Source organism: Mobula birostris, chromosome 3 (assembly GCF_030028105.1).
Source record: "Mobula birostris isolate sMobBir1 chromosome 3, sMobBir1.hap1, whole genome shotgun sequence".
Classification (NCBI taxonomy): Eukaryota; Metazoa; Chordata; class Chondrichthyes; order Myliobatiformes; family Myliobatidae; genus Mobula; species Mobula birostris.
The window spans coordinates 207,070,604-207,095,339 of NC_092372.1; the positions used below are offsets into that span (position 1 = coordinate 207,070,604).

The following is a 24,736-nucleotide window of genomic DNA, read 5'->3' on the forward strand; positions in this document are numbered from 1 at the left end:
AGGTTTAACATCACTGGCATATATCATGAAATTTGTTGTTTTGCTACAGCAGTACATTGCAATACATAAAAAAATCTATAAATTACAATGATATATATATATATATATATATATATAGTGGATTTCAGTCAACTGTCAATTGGGCAGCCACTTATGAACAATCCTTAATCCTTAAACATTCAAGTACCATTCACGAAATATGTGTGTCACCCAGTACTTTTCAGTATTCTTTGTTTCTTTGAGTGACTTTTAATACCATCTCCACAATATTGACCTGAATTGATTGTCTGTTTTCTCCCTTACTGTAAGCATCCTTCATATTTAGAACAATGGTATTATAAAGAGTATAACATATAATCTATTGAAAATAACTCTTAGGAAAGACCCAACCAGCTAAGAAGGCGTCAGACCAAAACGTCAACTGTTCACTCTTTTCAATAGATGCTGCCTGACCTGCTGAGTTCCTTCAGCATTTTGTGTGTGATGTTTTGGATTTCTAGCATCTTCAGAATTTCTCATGTTCAATTGCAATGATTTGAATGCAGGCTAATCCTACAGACAGAAGCAAAGTTGTTGGATAAGTAGAAGCACGGTTAATGTTTCAAGTTTCATGGGAAGTTCGTTAATTTGGAACAATAAGTTTCTCTCACAACAGATACTACTTGATCTTCTGAGTATATCTAGAATTTTCTATTTTTAATACATATTTTCAGTATCTTTGGTTTATTTTTTGCTTTTCAGTAGATGGCTCATTAGTTTGTTGCTCGCGGTTAGTGCAATTCCATTTCCTAAATCGGTGTCGTAGGATGTTTAACTGCTTCACCAGCTTTGCTAGGCATTATACATCTCCTCCAATCATGTTCCTTTGGTATAAAGGTTACCAGAACTCATACTTAGAGCTTCAGACTAATGAGCTGGATACTTGGCTTCAAATCCCATCACTTCAGCTGGAATAATTAATTAATTAATTAAATCTGGAATGGAGTTCTATTTTCAGTTACAATTAAACCACTAATTGTTTCCAAAATTCAACTGGCTTAGTAATGTCCTTCAGGGAAGGGAAACAGGAAACTGTCACCCTTATCCTGTCTGGTCGATTGGTCACTCCAGACTTGTTGGCTTTTTCTGCCAGTCTGCTCAGGGAGTAATCAGGAACGAACAATTGATACACCAAACTTGCCAGCAAGCTCTACTTCTTCTGGAAAAAGTATATTTAAGGGTTCCAATGCACCACCTCTACAAAATAGAATTAGAAGCAGAGTCAGGTTTAATATCACTGGTGAAATTTGTTGTTTTGATGCAGCAGTACAGTGGATTCCAGTCAATTGGACCATCGGTTAACTGTGCAGCCATTTAGTTGGGACAACTCTTAAAGAACAAAAACAAATCGAGAAAACAGCCAGGATTCCCTTTTTTTTATTTTGGACAATACACCACTTAATTGGGACAGAAGACTGTGGCCAAACAGTTTCCAACTACAATCACTCACAAGCATTTGAGTGGCCATTAGACTCTACACTATGCTTAGAGTGAACAGTTTTGAAATAGCATTGGTTGCATGTGTTTGTGTTCAAAAAGCAGTGATTTTTGTCACAGACGGTTGGTGAGAAAATAGCAGTAAGACGATTCAAAACTGTTTTGCTCACTATGGTTTCAAGCATTCAGTCTTGGACACAGCAGAAACGGCCATTAGACATTACAGCGCAAACGGGTTTAAATAGCATCAGTTGCATATGCTTGTGTTATCTTTTCCATTTGAGCGGATGATGTCGATTCAAAAAGCAGTGATTTTTGATCTCTTTATTTTTTATTTTGACTATATGCAGGAAGGCAATGAAGGCAGTCCATTATCTGCAGTAGGCGTCTGCGCTCATTTTATTAATTTACAGTCAATCAAAACAACACGGCAGCAATGAATTCTTCTGTCAATAACTAATACAAAATCCTATAATACTGTAGTATGGGTAGTGTTCTAATTTGTTCTGTATTTAATTTAAATGCATAATTAGTTACTCAGTTAGAAGGTAATTTGCCTTTGTTATGCCTTTTAACTATTTCCATGAAACTTCGGCTAATGGGGACAGCCGCATAATGTACTGGTTCCTATGGGTCCCAATTAACCAGCACATACTTTATATAAAAAAGGCATCTGTTAGTCTTGCGAGACCATGGATCTGCGCCTGGAAAGTCTTCACTCTCCAGGGTGCAGGCCTGGGCAAGGTTGTTTGGAAGACCAGCAGTTGCCCATGCTGCAAGTCTCCCCTCTCCACGACATCAATGTTGTCCAAGTGAAGGGCATTAGGACCCATACAGCTTGGCACCAGTGTCGTCGCAGAGCAATGTGTGATTAAGTGCCTTGCTCAAGGACACAACACGTTCCCTCGGCTGGGGCTCGAACTCACGACCTTCAGGTCGCTAGTCCAATGCCTTAACCACTTGGCCACGTGCCTGCACATATATTTTACATATGTATTCATATAGTGTGGATAGTCAGAGGCGTTTTCCCAGGGCTGAAATGGCTGCCACAAGAGGGCACAGGTTTAAGGTGCTTGGGAGTAGGTACACAGGAGATGTTGGGGTATGTTTTTTACCCAGAGAGTGGTGAGTGCCTGGAATAGGCTGCCAGCAATGGTGGTGGGGGTGGATACGGTAGGGTCTTTTAAGAGACTTTTGGATAGGTACCTGGAGCTTAGAAAAATAGAGGGCTATAGGTAAGCCTAGTAATTTCTAAGGTAGGGACATGTTTGGTACAACCGAAGGGCCTGTATTGTGCTGTAGGTTTTCTATGTTCCTTTATATATAAGCTAAGTAGTGCAAAAGGAGCGCAAAAAAAATTAGGTAGTGTTCATGGGTTGGTGAATTGTCCGTTCAGAGATCTGGTAGCACAGAAATAGATGGAGATCCTGGTGTGGGATTTGAACACACAATCTTTCAGTTGAGTTATTTTATCAAAAGCTTATTCTCAGCATGTTCATTGATGGGTAATATCAACAGACTGTATCACTGGGAATTGTAATTGTTTCCTACTGTATTGTGTTGGTTGGGAATGCTTTGTGTTAGCAGAGAAAATTAAAACTAGAGAGAAGTTTTGCCTAACTGTTTTGATGAATTATAATGGAGATGGTTGCAAAAAAAATCAATCAGAGAAGAGTTAAGTACAAACTAGTGGATTCACCCTCAGTCAGTTTGATTGTCCATCCTTGTGAGACCCGGCTGACTTTTAATAGGAGGGAAATTGTGCAGGTTCCAAGGTGTGTGAATAATCTGTCCCGCTAGATTACTTTACAGGAGGTAAAGTACATTCAACCCCAGAGATCTAACCAGCAAGGAAGAATTGATGCACAAACTTGACAATACAGGTCAAAATGTCAGGAGCCTAAAGGCAAGCACACAAAACTGTGAAGATCACAAGTAGAATTTCAACCTCTACCTACAAAGTGTAGTAATATATTTCCATGGAAACAAGGAGATCTGGGTCCACTGTGCCGTTAATGGAGGACAGGCCATTCATAGACGTATTTTCTTATGACACAAAGGCTGCTTGTATTCATGCCGACATTCTCATCAGTCCAATATTTCCTCTATTGCCCGCCGAGTGATTCTCTCTTACATCTCTCAACTTGCTCTGACTATCCACAGTTGAAAGCCTTCTTCCTGCTCTCGCTCTTCAGTGTCTCATTCTTTCTATTCACATGCCCAAATAGAAGTCCCCCTGACACGCATGCCAATCATTGGGATCATGGCATGCAGTTCCTGTGGGGGAATCTGTTGCAATGGCATTGCAGTTAAGACTGAAAGAAGAATAATCATTAGAACAAACACAGAATGAGCCTGGTTTATACTTTATTTCATTTGCTTTATCTTCAAGGTAAAACTACCAAAGCTCATATGTTTCTGATACTTGGAGACACTGTAGAAAATGCACTTGGAGTATTATCAACAGTTTTGGGCCCTATATCTCAGAAAGGATATGTTGTCATTGGAGAATCCAGAGGAGGTTCACGAGGATGATTCTGGGAATGAAGGGGTTAACATATGATGAGCATTTGTCAGCTTTGGGCCTGTACTCACTGCAATTTAGAAGAATGCGTAGAAATCTCAATGAAACCTACCAAATGTTGAAAGGACTAGAAAAGGTGGATGTGGATAGGATGTTTTCTATGGTGGATGTATCCAGAACTAGAAGGCACAGCCTCAAAATTCAGGGGTGACTTTTTAGAACAGAGGTAAGGAGGAATTTTTTTTTTAGTCAGAGAGTAGTGAGTACGTGGAATGCTCTTCCAAAGACTACGGTGGAGGCCAAGTCCATGGTATGTTTAAGGTGGAAGTTTGTAGTTTTCCGATCAGTCAGGGCATCAAAGGATATGGTGAGAAGGCAGGTGTGTGGGGTTGAGTGGGATCCAGGATCGGCCATGATGGAATGGTGGAGCAGACTCGATGGGCTGAATGGCCTAATTCTGCTCCTATGTCTTATGGCCTTATGGCCTCAGCTTCTGTAACTATTGACTTAAGGCAAGGGTTCCAAACCTTTTTTATTCCAATGACCAATACCATTAAGCAAGGGGTCCGTGGATCCCAGGTTGGGAGCCCCTGGTTTAAGGTAAGCAATAGAAGGTTTAGAGAAGACTTGAAGAATATTGTTCATATATTGGATGTTTGAAATTTGGGATAGCCTTGATGGAAGCAGTGTTCTAGATTTCAGATACCCTCTGCATATCAAAATTTATGAAGTACTAGATGAGCACTTGTGACACCAGAGTAGTGAAGGCCACCGGCCAAATGCTGGAAAATGGGATCACTGCAGAACAGTGCACAGGGGGCAGCTTGAGCACAAAGGGCTGAAGGTCCTGATTCCGTTTTAAATAACTCAGTCAGTAAGGAACATAACATCTTTTTCTCAAAGGCCTTCATCCGTGTTGATAAATATTAGAGCGTCATGGAAAATTACAGCATGGGCCAGCTTGCCTGTGAATGATTAAAATTAAATAATAATGCTCTGTGTTTTATTAACCGAGATTAAGTCAGAGAAAATATGGAGTACGCAATGACCTGAAACCCACCTTGCCTTCTTTTCTGTTTTGTAACAGAGTGAGGACATACAGTCGGACTCCTCTTTAGAAGAGCTCCCGCCTAGAGTCCGAGGGCGAGGACCATCAGACCATTTCCACGCGTCCCTTCATCCGTTCACTGGCAAGAAGCACCAGCAGCTTCGTATCTTCAGCCCATCACAGCAGCAGGAACCCCTTGGGGGTGAGGCCCTCGACAAGGCACAACTGGCCGCTCTGCTGGAGGATTACATGGCACGGAAGCTGGCTGTGAAGTCGGCTGAGAGGGGAAGTCGTTTGTCAGTCAAGAAAGGTGTTCTGGTTCATGAGGCTTTGACTCCCCCGAGGAAGGAACAGGAGGAAGGGCCAAGCAAGGCCAGAAGCAGGCTTGATTGGGAAATGGATGGCCAGCATCTCGGAGTGAAAGAAGAGAAAATGCCATTGAGCCCCAGTAGGATCAGAGGAAAAGACCCATTGAGTCACCTGGACGGTATGAAGTAAATGATTGTATTTAACTTTAGAGATTTGGAATCTATTAAGGATATTTATCATAGAGCCATGGAATATTAAAACACAGGAGCCATTTGTTCCAACAGATGTGTCTCTGACTGAACCATCTGTTTAGTCCCTCTCTCTCTCCTCAGTGTACTTACATTTTATTTTCTTCCTCGCGTGTTTATTCAGTTCTGGTTATGATATTTCACTCTGCCTCTGCCTGACAACATGTTGGCAGGTAAACTGCAAAACAGTGAACCCCTCTAAGGTCTTTTGGAGCCAATCAAAGAGAGAATTAGACCATTCTGTTTGTTGGAGAGTTCTGTTTCCAATGTCAACAATTCAGCTTTGAAGGAAACTTGCATCTGTAAGCAATGTTCCCTCTAATTTTTAGTAGTCAGTGTGCACAAAAATCTTATGTTGTGCAAATTTTTTTCCTGTGACGAAAGTACGTGCGCACTGAATGTACACATGGCACAGTTTATGTAGGTTTACAAAATATTTGACATAAAACTACACAGAATAACAACAAAATAACATACATATTTAAGTCACTAGCAGAAACACTTAGCTAAAAGACTATTTTCAATAAGTATAATTATTAATTACTACATTATTTTAGGTAACTAACCTTTTGTGCGCACATTAATTTCCTTTGTGCGCTAGTTGAAAAACGTGTGTACGCGCGCACACGCACACAGCTTAGAGGGAATTTAGTCTGTAAGGTATTTCATTATGCATTTACTGGGACTCAGTTGTATGATTAGTGCTTTGAGTGATTTCCCAGTGTGGGTTCCTACACACGTGCTCCACATTTAATAAAGCACATTCTTAAAGCATATATTAAAAGCTTGTTTCTATGTCAAAGGGTATGCTCAGTATTTGTTCCTCTTATTTCAATGAGCACACTATGTGTTGTAAGCTAAGGGGCGGGACTTGAGAAATGGGAATTCGAAATGGCCATGAACTAGCACAGACATGATAGGCCAAAGGTCCTCCCTTTGCACCCTAAATTACTGTAGGTTGGCTGATCTATTGTGCTTTATTGTGTATCCTGTAATGCTGATGTTAAGAGACTTGGGTTATTCTTCCACTGAAGTTATTGGTTTATTATTGTCACACGTACTGAGATAAGTGAAAAACTTAGTTTTGCAAGCCATGCATATAGACTATTCCATACATACATTGACCATGTTGATTGCTCAGTAGTATATCTTACTGTACATGCTATTTATTACAAATTGCTATTACTTGCACATTGCACATTCAGACAGAGTTGTAACATAAAGATTGTTCCTCCTCACGTATGTGAAGGATATAAGAAATAACATCAATTCAATACATAACTACATTGAGATAGTACAGGGAAAAGCAACAGCCGGATGCGGAATATAATGTTATGGTTCCCTTTTATTGAGTACGTACAGTGCAGGAAGAAATAAGGTGGAGTCAAGAGTTACTGTTCAACAAATGAGGGGACCATTAATAACAGAAGAATAGAAGCTGTCCTTGAGCCTGGAAGTATATATTATTAACCCTTTGTATCTTCTGCCTGAGAGAAGGGTGGGAGAAGAGAGGAAGTCCGGGGTGGGAAAGGTTTTTGATTACACTAAGTGCTTTTCCAAGGCAGTGAGAAGCGTAGAGGGAGTCCATGGAGGGAAGGCTGGTTTTCATTGTGGGCTAAACTCTGTCCACAACTCTCTGCATGTCTTAAGCAGAACAGTTGTGGACACTGCTCAGTCTATCATGAAACCCAACCTATTTACCACAATCCGGCCATCATGTTTTCCAGTATTGCCTGAGGCACTCTGACCAAATGTGACAATGACCCACTTGTGTTCTTCATTACTAGATCTGTCTTTATTTCCATTCTGTTTCCAAACAGAGAGTTTCATTCAGTCAGTGGTCCAGCAGCTGGGGGCAGAGCACATGGATCTGGACAACATGAATTCCAACCAGCTGGATGCACTGTCCAGTGTCATAGCCGATGCTCTCCAGGTGGTGGACGATGACAGGAACAGCGGAGGGGCCAAAGGCAGCCAAGAAGCCCAGCAGAAGGAAGAAGAGGAAACCTTTAACAGGGATGAAATCATCCAGGGTAGGAAGAACTCACTCTCACATAGCACTATGCTTTACTACTTCGAGGATTTTGCAGTACCAATGGCTATGGATAGTAGGAGGTATGACCTGATCCTAGACAAGTTGGGGGAAACTTCATGAATAGGTTTGGGGCATTTACTCCACAATTAGCAAGCAATGGCTGAACTCCACCTATCTACGCACACCAAAATTCCTCTTTGGGTAATATTTATCAATCTAAATTGTTCGGACATGTTTTGCTAGGCTTTGTTGTGTTTGCCACCAGAAAGACCAAACCCTGATGCTCAACTTCTTGATTTTGATTCCTAAAAGGCTTCTGTGCTATCTAGTCCACATACAATTTATAAGATCATAAGATGAGGCCCTCAAATAGTCAGGGTAGACCATGGATATTGCATCCTAGCTGTCCATGTGATACGCAAGCTGGTATGCAAGCTAGAACAGTATGATATGGAGAGCAAGCTGTGGCCCATTCAGCAGGCTCCCCCTCTCCACGCAGCTGATAAATCCAAAGAAATGACAGAGACTGATACAGTTTGGCACCAGCAGGAGTTGCCAGTCAGCATTGAACTCAACATAGGAGTGCCTTAGGGACTCCAGCTCCGGATTTTTCCTCAGGGTTTACTCCTGAAGCCTTCCCCGTGAGTGGGTATGGCCGCAAGCAGCTGTGGTTTGAGGTCAGAGTTTTCGTTCTCCTAGATGAACTGTCAACCACAGCTGGCCAGCCCCATCTGCCCGAAGCGACTGGTCTTAAGGCACCAGTAACCTGCCTTTGCCCCTTCTCCTGTCAGTAGAAACAGTTCTGCCAAGCTTAGTAGCTAATCCACACATGAAGGCCAGGATCCAGACATGGTTGTCAGGGACTATTTGAGACGCACAATATTGGGAGCATTTAATAGGTGGTGGGAGCTTATCCTCACTTCCTTCCCTGGTGGTGAGAACCTTAAGGAACCAAATCATAAGATATAGGACCAGATTTAGGCTATATGGCTCATTGGGTCAATCACGGCTGACCTTTTTTCAACCTGCCTTCTCCATAACTCTTAACTCCTTTACCAATCCCGAACCTATCAATCTTGGCCTTAAATACACCCAATGACTTGGCCTCCATTGCCCTTAGTATGGTGTATTTAAGGAAGAAATTAGTAGGTTCTCGATTGTTAAATGAATTATGAGAGAACAACATTGAAGAGAAACAACTTTTGATTATATGGTAAAGGGACAATTTAACCATCTAGAAAATAAGAACAATGCCAATGTAATTTAACTGTTGAAGGATTCTGATAAAAATTTATTTCAGATTCAGATTTATTTATCACATACATATCGAAACATACAGTGAAATGTGTCATTTGCATTAACAACCAAATCTATGCTGTGTCAGCCCACAAGTGTTGCCACACATCGTAGCGCCAACACAGCATGCTCACATTGTTCCACAGAACAACACAAATAGCAACAACAACAACAGCAAAACAAGTGCCTTTCCCATCCCACTCAGCCTCCCAGCCATTCACTTGCCACATCCAGGCCAGCCTCCAACCCCAGGACAGGCCACATCCAAGCCTCCAGTCCTTGTGCACAAGTTCTCTGACTAGCAGACATTTGTAAGCTTTGCCTCATAAATTTGTCTCTTTTTTAATACTTCAGCACTATTTGCCACGTTGCCTGTCTTTTGTCATTGGGGAAATTAATAATTAGGACTTCTGAAGGAACTGGAGCTCGATAGTTGTCACTAGTCAATCTGACAGCCGAGTCTCCCTGCCCTTTCTATTGTTGATCATGCATCTGCTCACCTGGTAAAAATGCAGCAAAATTATTTTCTCAATAATGTGAAAGTAAACTGGAAATTTCTTTTAAAAAGTGGAAAAGTTTTTGAATCATTTGAGAATAGCATCTGCTACAGGCAATGATTGCATATGTCTCCAACAGGCCTAGTTAGTTTGCAGCTCATCAGAGGAGGCAGTGCACAGAGACAATCATTCGTTCTGGACTTTGTTGATAGCACTGGTAGCACTCCGTCTGAAAGGTTTGAAGATGGGCTCCAGCAGGCCAGAGAGGCCTAGTCTAGAATACTGAACCAAACAACCGACGTTGAAGATATAACTAACTTGTGAGCAATTGCTAGCAAGAGCATAAAAAATTAGGAGCAGGAATAGGCCACTCAGCCTCTCAAGCCTGCTCTACCATTCAATATTATCATGCCTGCATACATACATGTGTACATACATCTACTGATGCTTCTGGACACATCTTCAGTGATGTTCCTGGAATCTTTGGGTGTTTCGGGTCTTTCAACATCATACAACCTCCTCCAGGTGACTCAACCGGGGCTGATCAGACCCCAGCTTGTGTCCAGATGGCCAGCTACTTATGACTCCATGGCTCCCCTCTTTTGAGCCACAGCCATCTTGAGGCCCTCTCTGCCGCATCGGTGGTACTGCAGATGGCTCTCCTCTTCCTCTCTCCCTCGATGCCCAAATTGCTGAAGACTCTAACCAAGGAACAGGCTGCGAATCCCCTACAACCAACCTCCACTGGGAGACACCTCGCTCTGCATCCAGCCTGCTGGTGGTTGCTGACCAGTCCTGCGTACTTGGAGAGCTTCCTTTCAAAGGCCTCTTCCAAGCTATCTTCCCATGGAACTGTCTAATATATGCTCTCCTCAAGTTCTTCATAACCCTCAAATCCTCATTTTTTAAAATATTTATCTAACTGCACGCTAAATATGTGTGAAAATATGGCATCTACCACCCTCAAGAAGAGAATTCTAGAGACTCACCACCTTGTGAGAGAACCTCAGACATCCCACCCTGCAAAAACTCATTTCAGGGAGGTCTCAACCGGAAGTTTCAACCTCATAGCAGTCCGTGTCAATGAATTTGTTAATTTTGCAAGACATCAGATTCACAAGTAAATATGAGATGACTTCTGATTCTCACTCTTTGACTCAAAATATGAAATAAAGGCTGGCCATTGGTGGAGCAGATGATCCAAACCTTTTCCTAAAGAAAGCCAGCGTGTAGGACAATACTTTTGTACTCTCTGCTGGGCAACATTGCAGAACTCTTGAAACTATTTTAGGTCTTCTCTTCGTTTGGAACTTTTTTCAAAGTAGTAGTATTAGATATGCTAATGAACGACACCTGTTAAACACCTCAGCATGTCTTTTACAGTCATTTAACCCACCATGGGCAATAGAAAAGTCACTGTTGCAAACAGTGCAGCGAGCAACACTGTCATTATTTTTGACCCCTATTAGGCAGGGGTACACCAGTGTAGTCTGGTGTGATGTACGTTTTATATTTTCTTTTGTGGAACACTCTGCCATGGCGCTTCAGGACATTAAACTGAATTGATGGACAATGAAAGAGGGAGAGAGGCCGACTATAAAGCCTGCCCACAGAGAAAACTGATAGGTCTACTTAGCACAAAGAGAGCCCCATCAGGATGCTCTCTCTGTCATTCTCTAGCTACATCTTTCATTCTCATTCTCTCTCTCCCCGCACCCCCCCACCCCACTCGCTCGCTCTCAAAAAAATTGATTTCCAGGATATTGTATGTAATTTGCGGGTGTCAGGGAGCCACTATCAATATGCAGGAGACTCCCAGAACTTCCGGAAGATGTGGGATGTCTGGTACCTTAGCTTCAAATGACTGGCTTTTTAAAAATATAGCTATGTCTCCTTATTAGATTGGAGATGAAGAGGAATTTCTTCAGCCAGAGGGTGAATCTGTGTTGAATTCTTTGCCACAGGCAGCTGTGAAGGCCAAGTCTTCATGTATATTTAAGGCAGAGGTTGATAGATTTTTGATTGGCCAGGGCCATGAAGGGATACGGGGAGAAGGCTGAAGATTGAGGCTGAGAGGAAAATTGGATCAGCCATGATGAAATGGCGGAGCAGACTCGGTGGGCCAAATGGCCTAATTCTTTTCCTATATCTTAAGGTCTTATTCCTGACTCCCCCACTTGTGGAACCATCTCAATATTTATCCTATTATGTCTCCTGAGGATGGTAGCAGACTACAGTTGACAACCGTTGTCTTAAGACAGTCACTGTGAAACAGAAGCAGATTTGGTGATCCTCCATGTTTTTCAGTTAGCTTCAGTTACAATCAAGGTGACCTTTGTACAATGTATCAGTGCAGACAGACTGGTCACTTCTGCAACTTGTATGATGGGTATTAGCAGCCGAAATGATGTGGAATGTTAAATCAAGAGAATATTAATGATACCATTATGAGAGCCCTAGTGTTGAGTGAGAATGTGCACTGAACTGGGACATTGAACTGATGGAGTCGGGCTCTCCCAGGTAAAATAGTGCAGAACAGAATTGAACAGAGTGTTTCATTTCATCCTCATTTTAACAGCAATCATGCTTTTACCAAGTTTTTGGTGCCTGACATAATGCAGCCAGCAGCTGTTTATGAGGACAAACGTGAAAGGCAATGTAATGTGGTGCAGATCTGATTGAGAGAATCCCAAAAGGAAGTGTTAGCTCTGTACCATTGTGCTATAAAACAATAGGAACATTAATGCAGGACTGCTGGCTCATTGAGAATCAGAATCATATCCACAGGCTTCTTCAGTGCAATGTGGGCTGGCAGCCTGAACACTCTGGGCTTCAGGGAATGGACAATCTTTGTAGTTTGTCATTATGCTAATCACAGCTGTCCGGAGCTACTGGTGTTGAGTCTGCAGCTCACTGGCCAAATGTGAGCTTGGAGCTCTAAAATCCAGACCGTGCTCTTTTATTTGGACTTGTTCTGTTTCATTGGAAGCTAGGTCTGTTAGAACGTTGTAGGTATGGAGGCTTGGACTGGGGGGTGGGGGGGGAAATGCTTGCCTTGCTTTAAAGATAAATCCAAAATTAAAACCCTAAGGTTTATGGAAAACATGCAAAGATTAATGAGAACAACTAAATAGATTCTCCAAAAATATCACATCAGTCACATGCAATATATTAGCAGTTTTGTACAAATATAGAATATAGAAAATAGAATAGTACAGCACAGTTCAGGTCCTTCAGCCCACAATGTTGTGCCGACCCTCAAACCCTGCCTCCCGTATAAGCCCCCACCTTAAATTCCTCCATATACCTGTATAGTAGTCTCTTAAATTTCACTAGTGTATCTGCCTCCACCACTGACTCGGGCAGTACATTCTGCACACCAACCACTGAGTTAAAAGCCTTCCTCTAATATTGCCCTTGAACTTCCCACCCCTTACCTTAAAGCCATGTCATCTTGTATTGAGCAGTGGTGCCCTGGGGAAGAGGTGCTAGCTGTCCACTCTATCTTTTCCTCTTAATATCTTGTATACCTCTATCATGCCTCCTCTCATCCTCCTTCTCTCCAAAGAGTAAACCCTAGCTCCCTTAATCTCTGATCATAATGCATACTCTCTAAACCAGGCAGCATCCTGGTAAATCTCCTCTGTACCCTTTCCAATGCTTCCACATCCTTCCTATAGTGAGGCAACCAGAACTGGACACAGTACTCCAAATGGAGTTTGTCCTTCCAAAGTGTACCGCCTCACACTTCTCCGGGTTGAACTCCATCTGCCACTTCTCAGCCTACTTCTGCATCCTATCAATGTCTCTCTGCAATCATCGACAATCCTCTACACTATCCACAACACCACCAACCTTTGTGTCATCTGCAAAGTTGTCAACCCACCCTTCTACCCCCACATCCAGGTCACTAATAAAAATCACGAAAAGTAGAGGTCCCAGAATGAATCCACCTGGCCAAACTTCTCTGGATCCCATGCCTTCTGACTTTCTGAATAAGCCTACCGTGTGGAACCTTGTCAAATGCCTTACTAAAATCCATGTAGATCACATCCACTGCACTACCCTCATCTATATGTTGTTGCACTCTGCTATGCAGCACATTTACCACAATGAAAAAGGGAATCCTGTGTTCATTCATATACCTTTCAGGGTTCTGAAATGGTCCATCAGACAAAAACAAATACTCTCCACTATAAACTACAACCTCAACACAATTTTTTCTACTCAAAGCCTATTTGTTTTGATTCCCTGACGTAAAACAATACAGTACAGCACAGTGCAGGCCCTTCAGCCTACAATCTTGTGCCAAACCTTTAACCAACTGTAAGATCATTGTAACTCTCCCCTCTCACATGAAGCTCCATTTTTCTGTCATCCACGTGCCTATCGAAATGTCTCTGACATATCTGCTTCTGCCACCACCACTGGCATGCACCTACCACTTTCTGTGTAAAATTTAAAAAAAACCTTCCTCTAACATTCCCCTATACAGTCCTCCAAACACTGTAAAGTTACAGCCGCTCATATTAGCTATTTCCGCCCTGGGAATAAGTGTCAGGTTGTCCAGACTTTCAATGCCTCTTACCATCTTCCACATCTCTATCAAATGTCTAATGATCTGATGACTTCTGACTTGAACTAGACTCGAGTAGATCCACAACAGACAATGGATTTGGTATGAAATGTGGGGAATACCAGCACTGTGTTTGGCTTACTACCACATGAGGCTTTGTGCGGTTTATTCAACGGCCTATAGCAGTGGGTGAAAGTTGGAGGGAGTGTGGAGGGTAAAGCACAGAGCCTACAATATTTGAATATCCATTTATCTATTTTTTTTTCTGGTTTACCAATAAAACATTTTAATACGAATGCTATCTTTTATATTTATAGGAAAACAGGCTGATGACATAAATGAAAGGATTTCTATACAGGTTTGTAGAATATTATGTTTTTGAGCAGTGATCTATTTTAGAGAACAGATACATTTTGAAATGTGAGTTGTGAACATTTAAGAGATGCGTTATGTCCCTCCTGATTTGGTTTGCTTCGTGATTTCTAGCCACTTGATCTCATTGCTTAATTGTAAGTTTACAGCTGTTGTTGATTACTGATTATTGCATTGTTAAGCAATTAACTTTTGACAACAGCTGCACATTGCTACAAATTACAATGAAATGTCCAGTGTAAGATTTTTAAAAATAGAAAAAATGCTTAACACTAAATTGCTATTGAACCAAAAACTATTGATAGGGACATGAATGGAAGTTCCAATCTACATTATTTTCTGGAGTAACACACACAAAGTGCTGGAGGAACTCTGCAGGTTCAGGCAGCATCTGTGGAGATGAAAGCCTTCAGGTCTTAGTCCAGAATTGTTCACTTACCTCCATAGATGCTGCCTGATTTGCTAAGTTTCTCCAGCTTTTTGTGTTGCTCCAGATTTCCAGCATGGCTAGTCTCTCTTGTGTCTACATTATTTCCTGTATTTACTTGTTATATCACCCTGAAAGTAAATAGGCTGATTGATTTTGACTGAGACAATGGGATGATAGAAGTCAAAAACAAACTGCAGGAGGAACTCAACAGATCAAACAGAATCTGTAGAGGTAAAGAGATGCAGATTGGTTCCATCTACCCTTCATCTCACCTTAATGATTCCTATTATTAGATCACTTTACTTATCAGATTACGGCATATATACTTTTACTTATCAGATTACCTTGTCTGATTACAGCACAAGTTCATAAGACATAAGAGCAGAATTAGGCCATTCAGCCCATCGAGTCTGCTCCACCATTCCATCATGGCTGATCCCAGATCCCACTCAACCCCAGACACTTGCCTTCTCACATATCCTTTGATGCCGTGACCGATCAGGAAACTATCAACTTCTGCCTTAATTGTACCCATGGACTTGGCCTCCACCTTTGTTCTTCGGCCTTTGTCTCCACTTTCATCCTTTCTTCCCCCCACTTGACTCCATCTGCCTTTCCTCCCATTGCCTTTTTCTTCCTAGTGCCCACCTGCCTCCATCTCCCAACGCTATCTCTACCCCTCTGCACCTGCCCCTCCTTGGTCTACCTATCCCCTAGCAGCCCATCTCAGTCATTCCCCTCTTTAACTAGCATCTTCCCTTTCTACTCTCAGTCCTGAAGCGGGGGTATTGGGGTCAACATCCCTCAAAGTTGCCGCACAAGTTGATAGGGTGCTTAAGGAGGCATATAATGTGTTGGCCTTTATCAGTCAGGGGTTTGAATTCAAACACCACAGGTAACATCGTAGCTTTGTAGAACTCTGGTTAGACCACACTTAGAGGATTGTGTTCAGGTCTGGTCACCTCATTATAGGAAGGCTGTGAAAGTTTTAGAGAGGGTGCAGAGGAGATTTACCAGGATGCTGCCCAGACTAATGAGCATATCTTATGAGAAAAAGCTGAGCAAGCTAGGACTTCTCTCTTTGGAGCAAAGGAGAATGTGAAGTGACTTAACAGAGGTGTTAAAGATGATAAGAGACATAGACAGAGTGCTTTTTTCCTAGAGCAGAAATGGCTAATATAAGAGGGCATATTTTTAAAATGATTGGTGGATGCCAGAGGCAGTTTTTTACACAGAGAGTGGGAAGTGCATGGAGCACACTGCCAGGAATGGTGATAGAGGCAGATATATTAGAGATATCTAAGAGACTCTTAGATAGATGAAAGTCCCTGTAGGACTCTCCATGTAATAATTCACTATTTTACAACATTACCCACACTTTGCAGAGATAAAGAAGTTTTAATTGCCACTTAACAGCTAGATTATTTCACCCTTTCAGTGAAATTTCCTTTCTTCCATCCATTACCCTCTTCCATCGCAATTGTGCTAAAATATGGACAGTTTGTATTGCTAAACAACCCCTGTTTAATTATGAACTGCAGATGTTGGATATGCGAAATAAAACAAAAAGTGCTGGAGGTACTTAGTTACATCACCGAAGAGAGAAAGAGTTCATGTTTCAGGACTCCCATTACCTCTTTTTTTTACAGCTGCATGGACCAACCATTGCTCTGAGCAGGAAATTTTTACACGGCCTGAAAACCGCACAGCACTTTAATAAAATATTATATAAAAGAAAATTCCAGCTGTGCGGCAACAAAGGCTATGTGCACGGGAGTATTTCAGTTACCGTGCGGCCATGCACCTGTGCAGCTTAGAGGGAAGCGTGCCCATTACCCTTACCTCCTATGTAGTGAAATCTATCTCCGTCGTCACTGTGCTTTTAGATGGGAAAAATTTCGAGGGTATAGTCTAAATCCAAGGTCTAGTTAAGATGAACACCTTGGTTGGCATGGACAATATGGGCTGAAAGATTGGCTTCCATGCTTTGTGACTATGACTTAACGACTCACCTTCGACAGCTCCACTGATTCACAACCATTTGGAAAATGTTGTACTTCTTAATTTTGATCATCTGCTCATCCTGAGACCATACTCCCCGGATCTCTCCCCACCATAGAAAGCATCCTTACAATATCTGCCCTGCCAGACTTCCTCTGAATCATACTATATACAATATTCAGCATTATGTTTTGCTATTGAGATTGGTTCACAGTCCAGCATATAGCTGGGTGTGAAGTGGGACCATTTCCTTTTCTGGGATTTGTAGACATGGTTAATATCACCACTTTAAAAAGAAGTGGTAATTACTCTGAGAATGAGAGATCTATCACTACATGGGATTTTTTTTTAACATAGATGCTCCCTTTATTACTGTACTATATCACTATTAAAATGAGACAGAGTACTTTTCTCTTTTAAATAAGCTTTCCATCATGTTAATGAACTGATTAAGGTTTTATAGTGTGGTTTCTAAGTGTTAAGTGAAGTTATTTAGTAACAGTATTTTGCACAGAAATTAGCTTGTTAGACATGCACACAAAGATGTGAATTTCATATTTCGTTACAAATGAGGTGGCGACCATTGGGTTTCAGAGGCCAGGTCTCAGAGAAGTCTCATTATTACCCGTCCCCCACTTATTCCCCACTGCAACCTATTCTCTTTCATATACAGACAGTCTCCGCCCTAATTCTCCTTCCAATATACAAAATACTGGAGGCGCTCAGCATGGAGGGGAATAATAGCCAACAATACTAGAACCGATTTGCATTGACAATTAACTGATCAACAAGGATATCTTCTGGGGAAGAAGGCTGAGCCTTTGCAGTTACAGTGAGAGTGTGCAGACTGGAAAGAATACCAGGGGTGTCGGGATCAAACTAGGTTACAGGAGCACCACTTGCTGTACCCCCATGTCAAACCTTAAATGCAACAATGCTGAAGTGGCACATAATGAATTGAATGTGTTGAGCAGGTGATAACAAAGAGGACGTTTTACTTCCATGTAGCACTTATCATTATAGTTTAATATTAACTAATCCTAATTAATCCTTGTCACAGCGGAAGATTCCCAACACAGAGGAGGTGAGCAGTGAAGAGAAGCAAATTCTTACTGAACTACTGGGTCTTGACCCCCTGTACATCAACCCGCAGGGAAACCAAATCAAAAGGTTTGGCTTCTCATCCAGTGGAACAGTTGGGATGGAAAATGTGAAAAGCAACACTATCGCCAGAGAGGTGTCCAACGTCAGGAAGTCTGAAAGTGGCATCCTTGGCTTAGATGAGTCAGATTTTGCCAGTCAGGAAACTGATGGGAATCCTTTGTATAGAGAAACTCAGAAGAAAAATTCCCAACTTGGAGACTTGAACCTGGATGCAGAATCATCAAAAAATGATCTGTGTGGATATATTGTGACGTCGCAAAAGTAAGTATCTGCACTATCATGTTTTCAACAAAACAGTGAGTTACATTGGCAGTTCTCCTAGACTGGCTTTGCTGTAAACCGATTAGAAATGACCGTCAAGAGAATGTGCTAGAAATACACAGCAGGTCGGGCTACGTCCATGGAGAGCTAACTCGGATAAACATTTCAGGTCCATGCTTTTCATAAGTAGCTGATAATCCCTCTCCCACAATTGGAGTACTCTGCACAATTACAGTCTATAAAGAGGATCGATAGATCTTAGAAGAAGTGTGAAAGGGATTCACAAAAGTGATAACCAGTGGATATAATAATAAGGCAAAGTAAATCATTGTTAATTACTCTGTCCTGAATCTCCGTCTCTGAAGACTAAGTGATAAGTCACACTGGTGATTTGCTAATTTGAGGGACTTCTTTGGATGAAGTGTTTTCTTTATTTGAATCTAGACAACATTTTATAGTACATTTGTATTTAAAGATCTATCTTTTTGCTAGAACAAATAGTTAGTCCCAAATGTCTGCTCTTTCTCAATGGCTTTGCATATCTTTTCTTTTCTTAGAATCATGGAATCATTGAATCATTCGGTCTGATGTCTCCATGTCGTTCAGTGCGCGTCTTTCTCCATTAACTCCATCACCCCATCACCCAGCACCTGGACCATGGCTTTCTATGCCTGAATGTTCATCTGGACACTTTGTAAATGTCTCAGCTTCAACCCATCTCTCAGGCAGTGCATTCCAAGTACTCTTCACTCTGTGGGTGGAAAAGATCTCACTCATACTGTATCTCCTCCAACTCTCTTCTCCCTTACCCTCAACCTCTGTGTTGTAGCTTTATTTACCTCTGATATAAGGAATACAAGGATGTTGCTGGGCCTGGAAGATCTGAGTTATAAGGAAAGATTGAATAAGTTAGGACTGTATTTCTTAGAACATAGAAGATTGATAGGAGATTTGATAGAGGTATACAAAATTATGAGGGTTATAGATAGGGTAAATGCAAGCAAGCTTATTCCATTGAGGTTGGGTGGGACTACAACTAGAGATCATGGATTAAGGGTGAAAGGTGAGATGTTTAAAGGAAACTTCTTCATTCAGAGGGTTGTGAGAGTGTGGAATGAGCTGTCAGCACAAGTGGTCCATGCAAGCTTGATTTCAATTTTTAAGAGAAGGTCGGATAGGTACATGAATAGTAGGGATATGAAGGGCTATAGTCCCCGTGCAGGTTGTTGGGAATAGGCAGTATAAATGGTTTTGGCATGGACTAGATGGGCTGAAGGGCCTGTTTCTGTGCTGTACTTCTCTATGACTATGAATAATTTCCAGCAGTCTACCCAATACCTACCCATCATAATTGTATTTACCTAAATCTTGCTCCGTCTTAACCCCCTCTGCTTCCCGAAACTTGGATAAAAGGGTCAGGTTCTTGGGTCTTCTTGACTGAGTGTGTGGAGGTGAAAAACACTCAACACTAAAAAGGCAAGAAAACGCTTGAAATATTTATTAGGGCATGGAGATGAAGTGTTAATGCTTCAGGTTGATGACCTTGCATCCAAACTTTTCCTCAGTAGAAATAAGCCGACACACTAGTTCCAATTTCACTTCATGACTGACCTGCTCTATCCCAGCAACACCCTGGTGAATCTCCTCTCCAGTGCCATCACATTCTTTCTATAGCATGTTGACTGGAACTGCATACAGATGAAATCTTATTCTCATGCCCCTTCAGAAAATGTTCAGTGCGAAAATGACAGCTGGCGAAGAAGAAATTGTCCATTGTGTTCTACCACCTGCTGCTTCAATAATTTTCAAAGCTTAAAATTAAATTTATTTCTTTGTCTTATCATCCATGCTGGTGAGATGTATGAATAATTGGTCATGAAGATTCATTTTGAGTAAAATCCATCATAACCAAGCTTCTTTAAAATTTCTCCCCACTCTTTTTTACATGAATACTTCCAAAACCATAAAATAACAATATACTTTCACAGGTAGCAAAAATAGCACCGAACAGACATCCACATATATTTGTTGCCACATTATCAGTCAAGATTTGGCATTATGTAGAATATAGTAACAAGCAGAATATACATGTAATGACATTAGCCCAGGGTACTAAAAATGGATCATAGCAATGAGAATTAAGAAACAACATCCTGGGAAAAGAGCTAGACATATACTTGGAGGGATTTATAGAACTTACATTCTGAAGGCATTACTGACCATGGTGGAGTCATTAAATGTGGCAACTAAGAAGAGGCCAGAATTGAGGAATTGGCAACACACAAATACATATCCGAATTATCCCAGCACATTCCAAGGAGGAGTCTAGTCCCATTACAGCTTGGATGAAAGGGTCAGCTACTTTGATCTTCTTGAGATTTGACTGGGGGGGCGGTTGGTGGTGAAGAGACAATCAACATTAAAGTGGTAAGGGAGTGCTAACAATAATTATCAGAGCATGGAGATTAAGTGTTAGTGCTCCAGGCCAATGATCTTTCACCAAACTCTTCTTCATTAAGTTTTACAGTCATACAGCTTGGAATCTGGTCCCTTGGCCCAACTAGTCCATGCCAACCATTAAAGCTAGTCCCACTGCCTGCTATAGACCCATATTCCTCTAAGCCCTTCCTAGCCATGTAACTTTTAAATATTGTAACATATGTACATACCTCAACCACTCCCTCTGAGTGACAGGTTATTCCATCTCTTGACCACTCTCTGGGTGGAATGCTTGCCCCTCAAATTCCTATGAAATATTTCCCCTCTCACCTCTAGTCCTTGATTCCCTAACCCTGGGGAAAAAGACTGCGCACATTCACCCTATGTGTGCCAACCATAATTTTATACGCTTCTTTAAGATCACCTCTCATTCTCCACTGAGAAAGGTCCCAATCTGCTTCAACCTCTCTCCATAACTCAGTCACTCGAGTCCCAACATCCTCGTAAATCTCCTCTGCACTCTCTCCAGCCTAGCAGTATTCCAAATGCAGCCTCCAAGTTTGTGACAAAGAAAGCTGAACCTTTAGCACTGCCTTCATTGATGCTTCCTGACCTGCTTGGTGTTTCCAACATCTTCATTGTTTTGCACTAGGGACTTCTGAAACTTGGTAACATTATATACAGTGAAGGGGAACTGCAGCACAAGACCCATTTGAAACAGCATCATGTTTTGCATTGAAGTCACACAGTCCAAATGTATTATTTTTACAGTTTGCCAATAAAACTGTTTTATACACATAGTGTGGATTGTAAATTGGTTGTATAGACAGTAAGTTGGTTGGTTCACAGGAGCATTCAGTGATTGGCTATTTCAAACTCTAGTGGAATATATTGATGCAACATTTTAAATCATGTGGATCACATGTTCATATCCTGAATCTTACATAAACTTAAATGTTTTTTGCCTCAGTGGGAAATTTGATGCATAAAAATGCTTTTATGATATGAAGTGGAAGATTTCTTTGCACTAATTAGGAAAGAACCTAACATTTCACTCCATTGCAGATCATCTACACTCAACGTTCCTGGAACTCCACGTTACCCAGACCCAGCAAGTGATTTGGAACAGTTAGATGACAAAAATGTCACTCAGAAAACCAACAATCCCTAACAGAATAATTTAACTTTAACAACATCCTAAATAATGCACATCCCATAAAATCTCATTTAATTTGCTCATGATCATTTTTAGTTGACCTAAGGTTCTTGTAAGATGAGCTAAATGGAAAAATTAAACACTTGAATAAGATAGAGCAATATCCTTTATCCAGAGCTTTACTTATGAAATTAATGTTTTAATTGGGCTATTTTCCACACATGAAATTAAAACTTTATGGTAAGTTTAATTATTTTTTGTTTGTTCATGCACAAGGACTGACTACTAATGAATTATGTCTTTTATATCTATTCCATTTGTGGCTAATTGATTTTATGATTGGTGGAGATTTGGGTTATTCATCATGTCTTAAGCAGCACCTGATCCCAATTCCCTTGCCATTAACATTGCAGTTTGTCAAGAATATAATGTGTTGCCGCTTGCATTCTAGAATGGTCAAAGGTGATAGATCATTGGTCTTTGGCTCAACAGTTATGAATGAACTCTTATTATTGATATTGTATTTCCCTCCCCCACTCCTTTCTCCCAACAGCCCCCTGAGTGTAGAGAAAGGGGTCGAATTGATGGAAGGTCTGGCCCACCTCTTGAAGCTGCAGATGAATGTCTTCAGTGATGTGAAGTATGTATAATTTTTTCCTTACATTGTTGAAGAGGGTTTATGTACAAATAATGATGCTTTAGGATGTTGGAAAGATACAAGGTAGATAATGGCAGTAATTAAGATAGTAAATCATCAGTCAACCTGAGAAAATGCTCATTCAATCTGCAAGACTTCTTCCAACCAATGGATTGGAAAACAGGGATATATAATATTTCCTTTTGGTTTCTGTCTTTGCCAATTAGAAATCTGGTTGAGGTTCTTTTGAAATTATTCACAGAGACTGTGTTCGCTTTGTCATGGGCTATCTTGTTTTTTTTTTGTTTAATAATTCTCTGAGAACACGAACTTACTGCCTCATGCACCTTAATCTTCTGCATGTTTCCCAGCTTCTTGGGAACATTAATATTCTCACACCACCTTGCAGTTCATCCCAAAGTGGCATCAATATCCTAACAGACCAAATCCTATCGAATGGTTCATATCTAACTTCACTATATACATTAGGTTTATATAGATCTGTATAGATACCAGTTTTGCTAATGGCTTCCACACATTTAGAAAAATGTACACCTAATCTAACAGGTATCTGACCCAGCAGTAGTCCTGCGGCAGTTGGAATGACATCCGTTTGCTTGCTTCTCTCACAATCTCCCCCGCCTCAACCCACTCCCTGCCTTAATACCATCAGGTTCTACCATCACTTGTTGCCTTCTGTGACTTTCAATGGGAAAGGGAAACAGGTGGTTTTTAAAGCAAGTTGTGCCATTGCTGAATTTTCAAAGTTCTGCTTATCAGTTGTACTTCAGTCAGCTCATTCATAGGTAATCCCAAACTTTGCTTTCTGCATACATCACACTCTTTGTTATGTTTAGATTTCTGCTGAGGTTAAACCAGTCAGCAAAGCATTTCCATTACTGAGTCTCTGCTGGATTAAAATGAAATTTACCTGTTCCACATTCATTGCTTTCAACAGTCAATCTCTCCAAGTTCCTGAACATTGTTACCAGGAACATCACAGAGTTACAACTCCCCTTGTATCACCCTAACACTTCTAATGATTGCACAGTTGTCAGAAAATGTGATTTTGTGAGTGCTTCAGTTTGAAATGTTATTACAGTACAGGTGTTTTTGTATCTTTGTGTGGTAGAACTTCTAAACACACAAATGTTTAAAGGTTTGTTTTTAATGTCAGTGAAAAAGAATAGATCAGATGCATGGAAAAGTAGCTTCTTTAAAACTTTAACTGTAATGCTTTAGTAAATGACCAAAGTCCAGGATGTGGATAAGCACCAGGGTAAAACGATTGAGTGAGATGTGACCTGGTAGCACAGTGGCTAGCACAACTTTTTACAGCTGTAGCTGCAAGATCAGAGTTAATTGCAACAACTGTCTGTAAGGAGTTTGTATATTCTCCCCATGACCATGTATGTGGGTTTCCTCCAGGTGCTCTTTGATTTCCTCCCACATTCCAAAGATGTACGGTTAGGGTTAATGAGTTGTGGGCATGCTGTGTTGTTGCTAGGTGACACTTGTGGGCTGCCCAGCAAAATCCTTGCTGATTGGCTCAAACAGACGATGTGTGTTTTGATGTGGATGTGGCAAATGAAGCTTCTTTAAAATTGTAGTATTCAGTTGTACTGATGTCATCCGCAGGTTGATAGTAATATTGAGGGATGTGTTTTATTTGGATTTAACTATTGATTAGTTATGAGCTGGTTTTAGTGTGTTACAGTGAAAGGTGGATGACATATTGTAACTGGCCTGAAACATTCTTGATTAAATGTTTTGTAAACACCTTTTCTAATCAGTCTCTAGTTATTGGTGCCTGATATAGTCATGGGTACCAAGGAGAATAAGGAATGTTGGTGTGTGGTGTTTAGCAAGATTTCTTTGAATTATTGACAGAACTACAAATTAGCAGAACTAAGTCAGAAGGTTAATTTATCTGTGTGTGGAAGATCTAAATCACTACCGGCTTCTACAGGTTGAATGAGTACTTTGCTTCATTTTTTACTATGGAAGAGGATCTTGGTGATTGTAGAGATGACTTACAGTGGACTGAAATGCTTGAGCATGTAGATATTCAGAAAGGGGATGTGCTGGAGCTTTTGGAAAGCATCAAGTTGGATAAGTCACCAGGACCGGACGAGATGTACCCCAGGCTACTGTGGGAGGCGAGGGAAAAGTTTGCTGAGCCTCTGGCGATAATCTTTGCATCATCAATGGGGACGAGAGAGGTTCTGGAGGATAGGAGGGTTGCGAGTGTTGTTCCATTATTCAAG

At 41.1% G+C, this 24,736-nt stretch overlaps 1 protein-coding gene across 2 annotated transcripts in view; it reads left to right on the forward strand.

Moving 5' to 3' along the window:
• The window catches only part of ptprn2 (protein tyrosine phosphatase receptor type N2), a 1,029,064-nt gene that overhangs the window by 381,451 nt on the left and 622,877 nt on the right, over positions 1–24,736 (forward strand). For both annotated transcript variants that reach the window (XM_072254029.1, XM_072254030.1), the window contains exons 6-10: positions 5,088–5,535; positions 7,426–7,638; positions 14,327–14,367; positions 17,873–18,237; positions 22,386–22,472. In XM_072254029.1, coding sequence (XP_072110130.1) covers positions 5,088–5,535; positions 7,426–7,638; positions 14,327–14,367; positions 17,873–18,237; positions 22,386–22,472 — 1,154 coding nt within the window. The remainder of the gene's footprint in view (positions 1–5,087; positions 5,536–7,425; positions 7,639–14,326; positions 14,368–17,872; positions 18,238–22,385; positions 22,473–24,736) is intronic.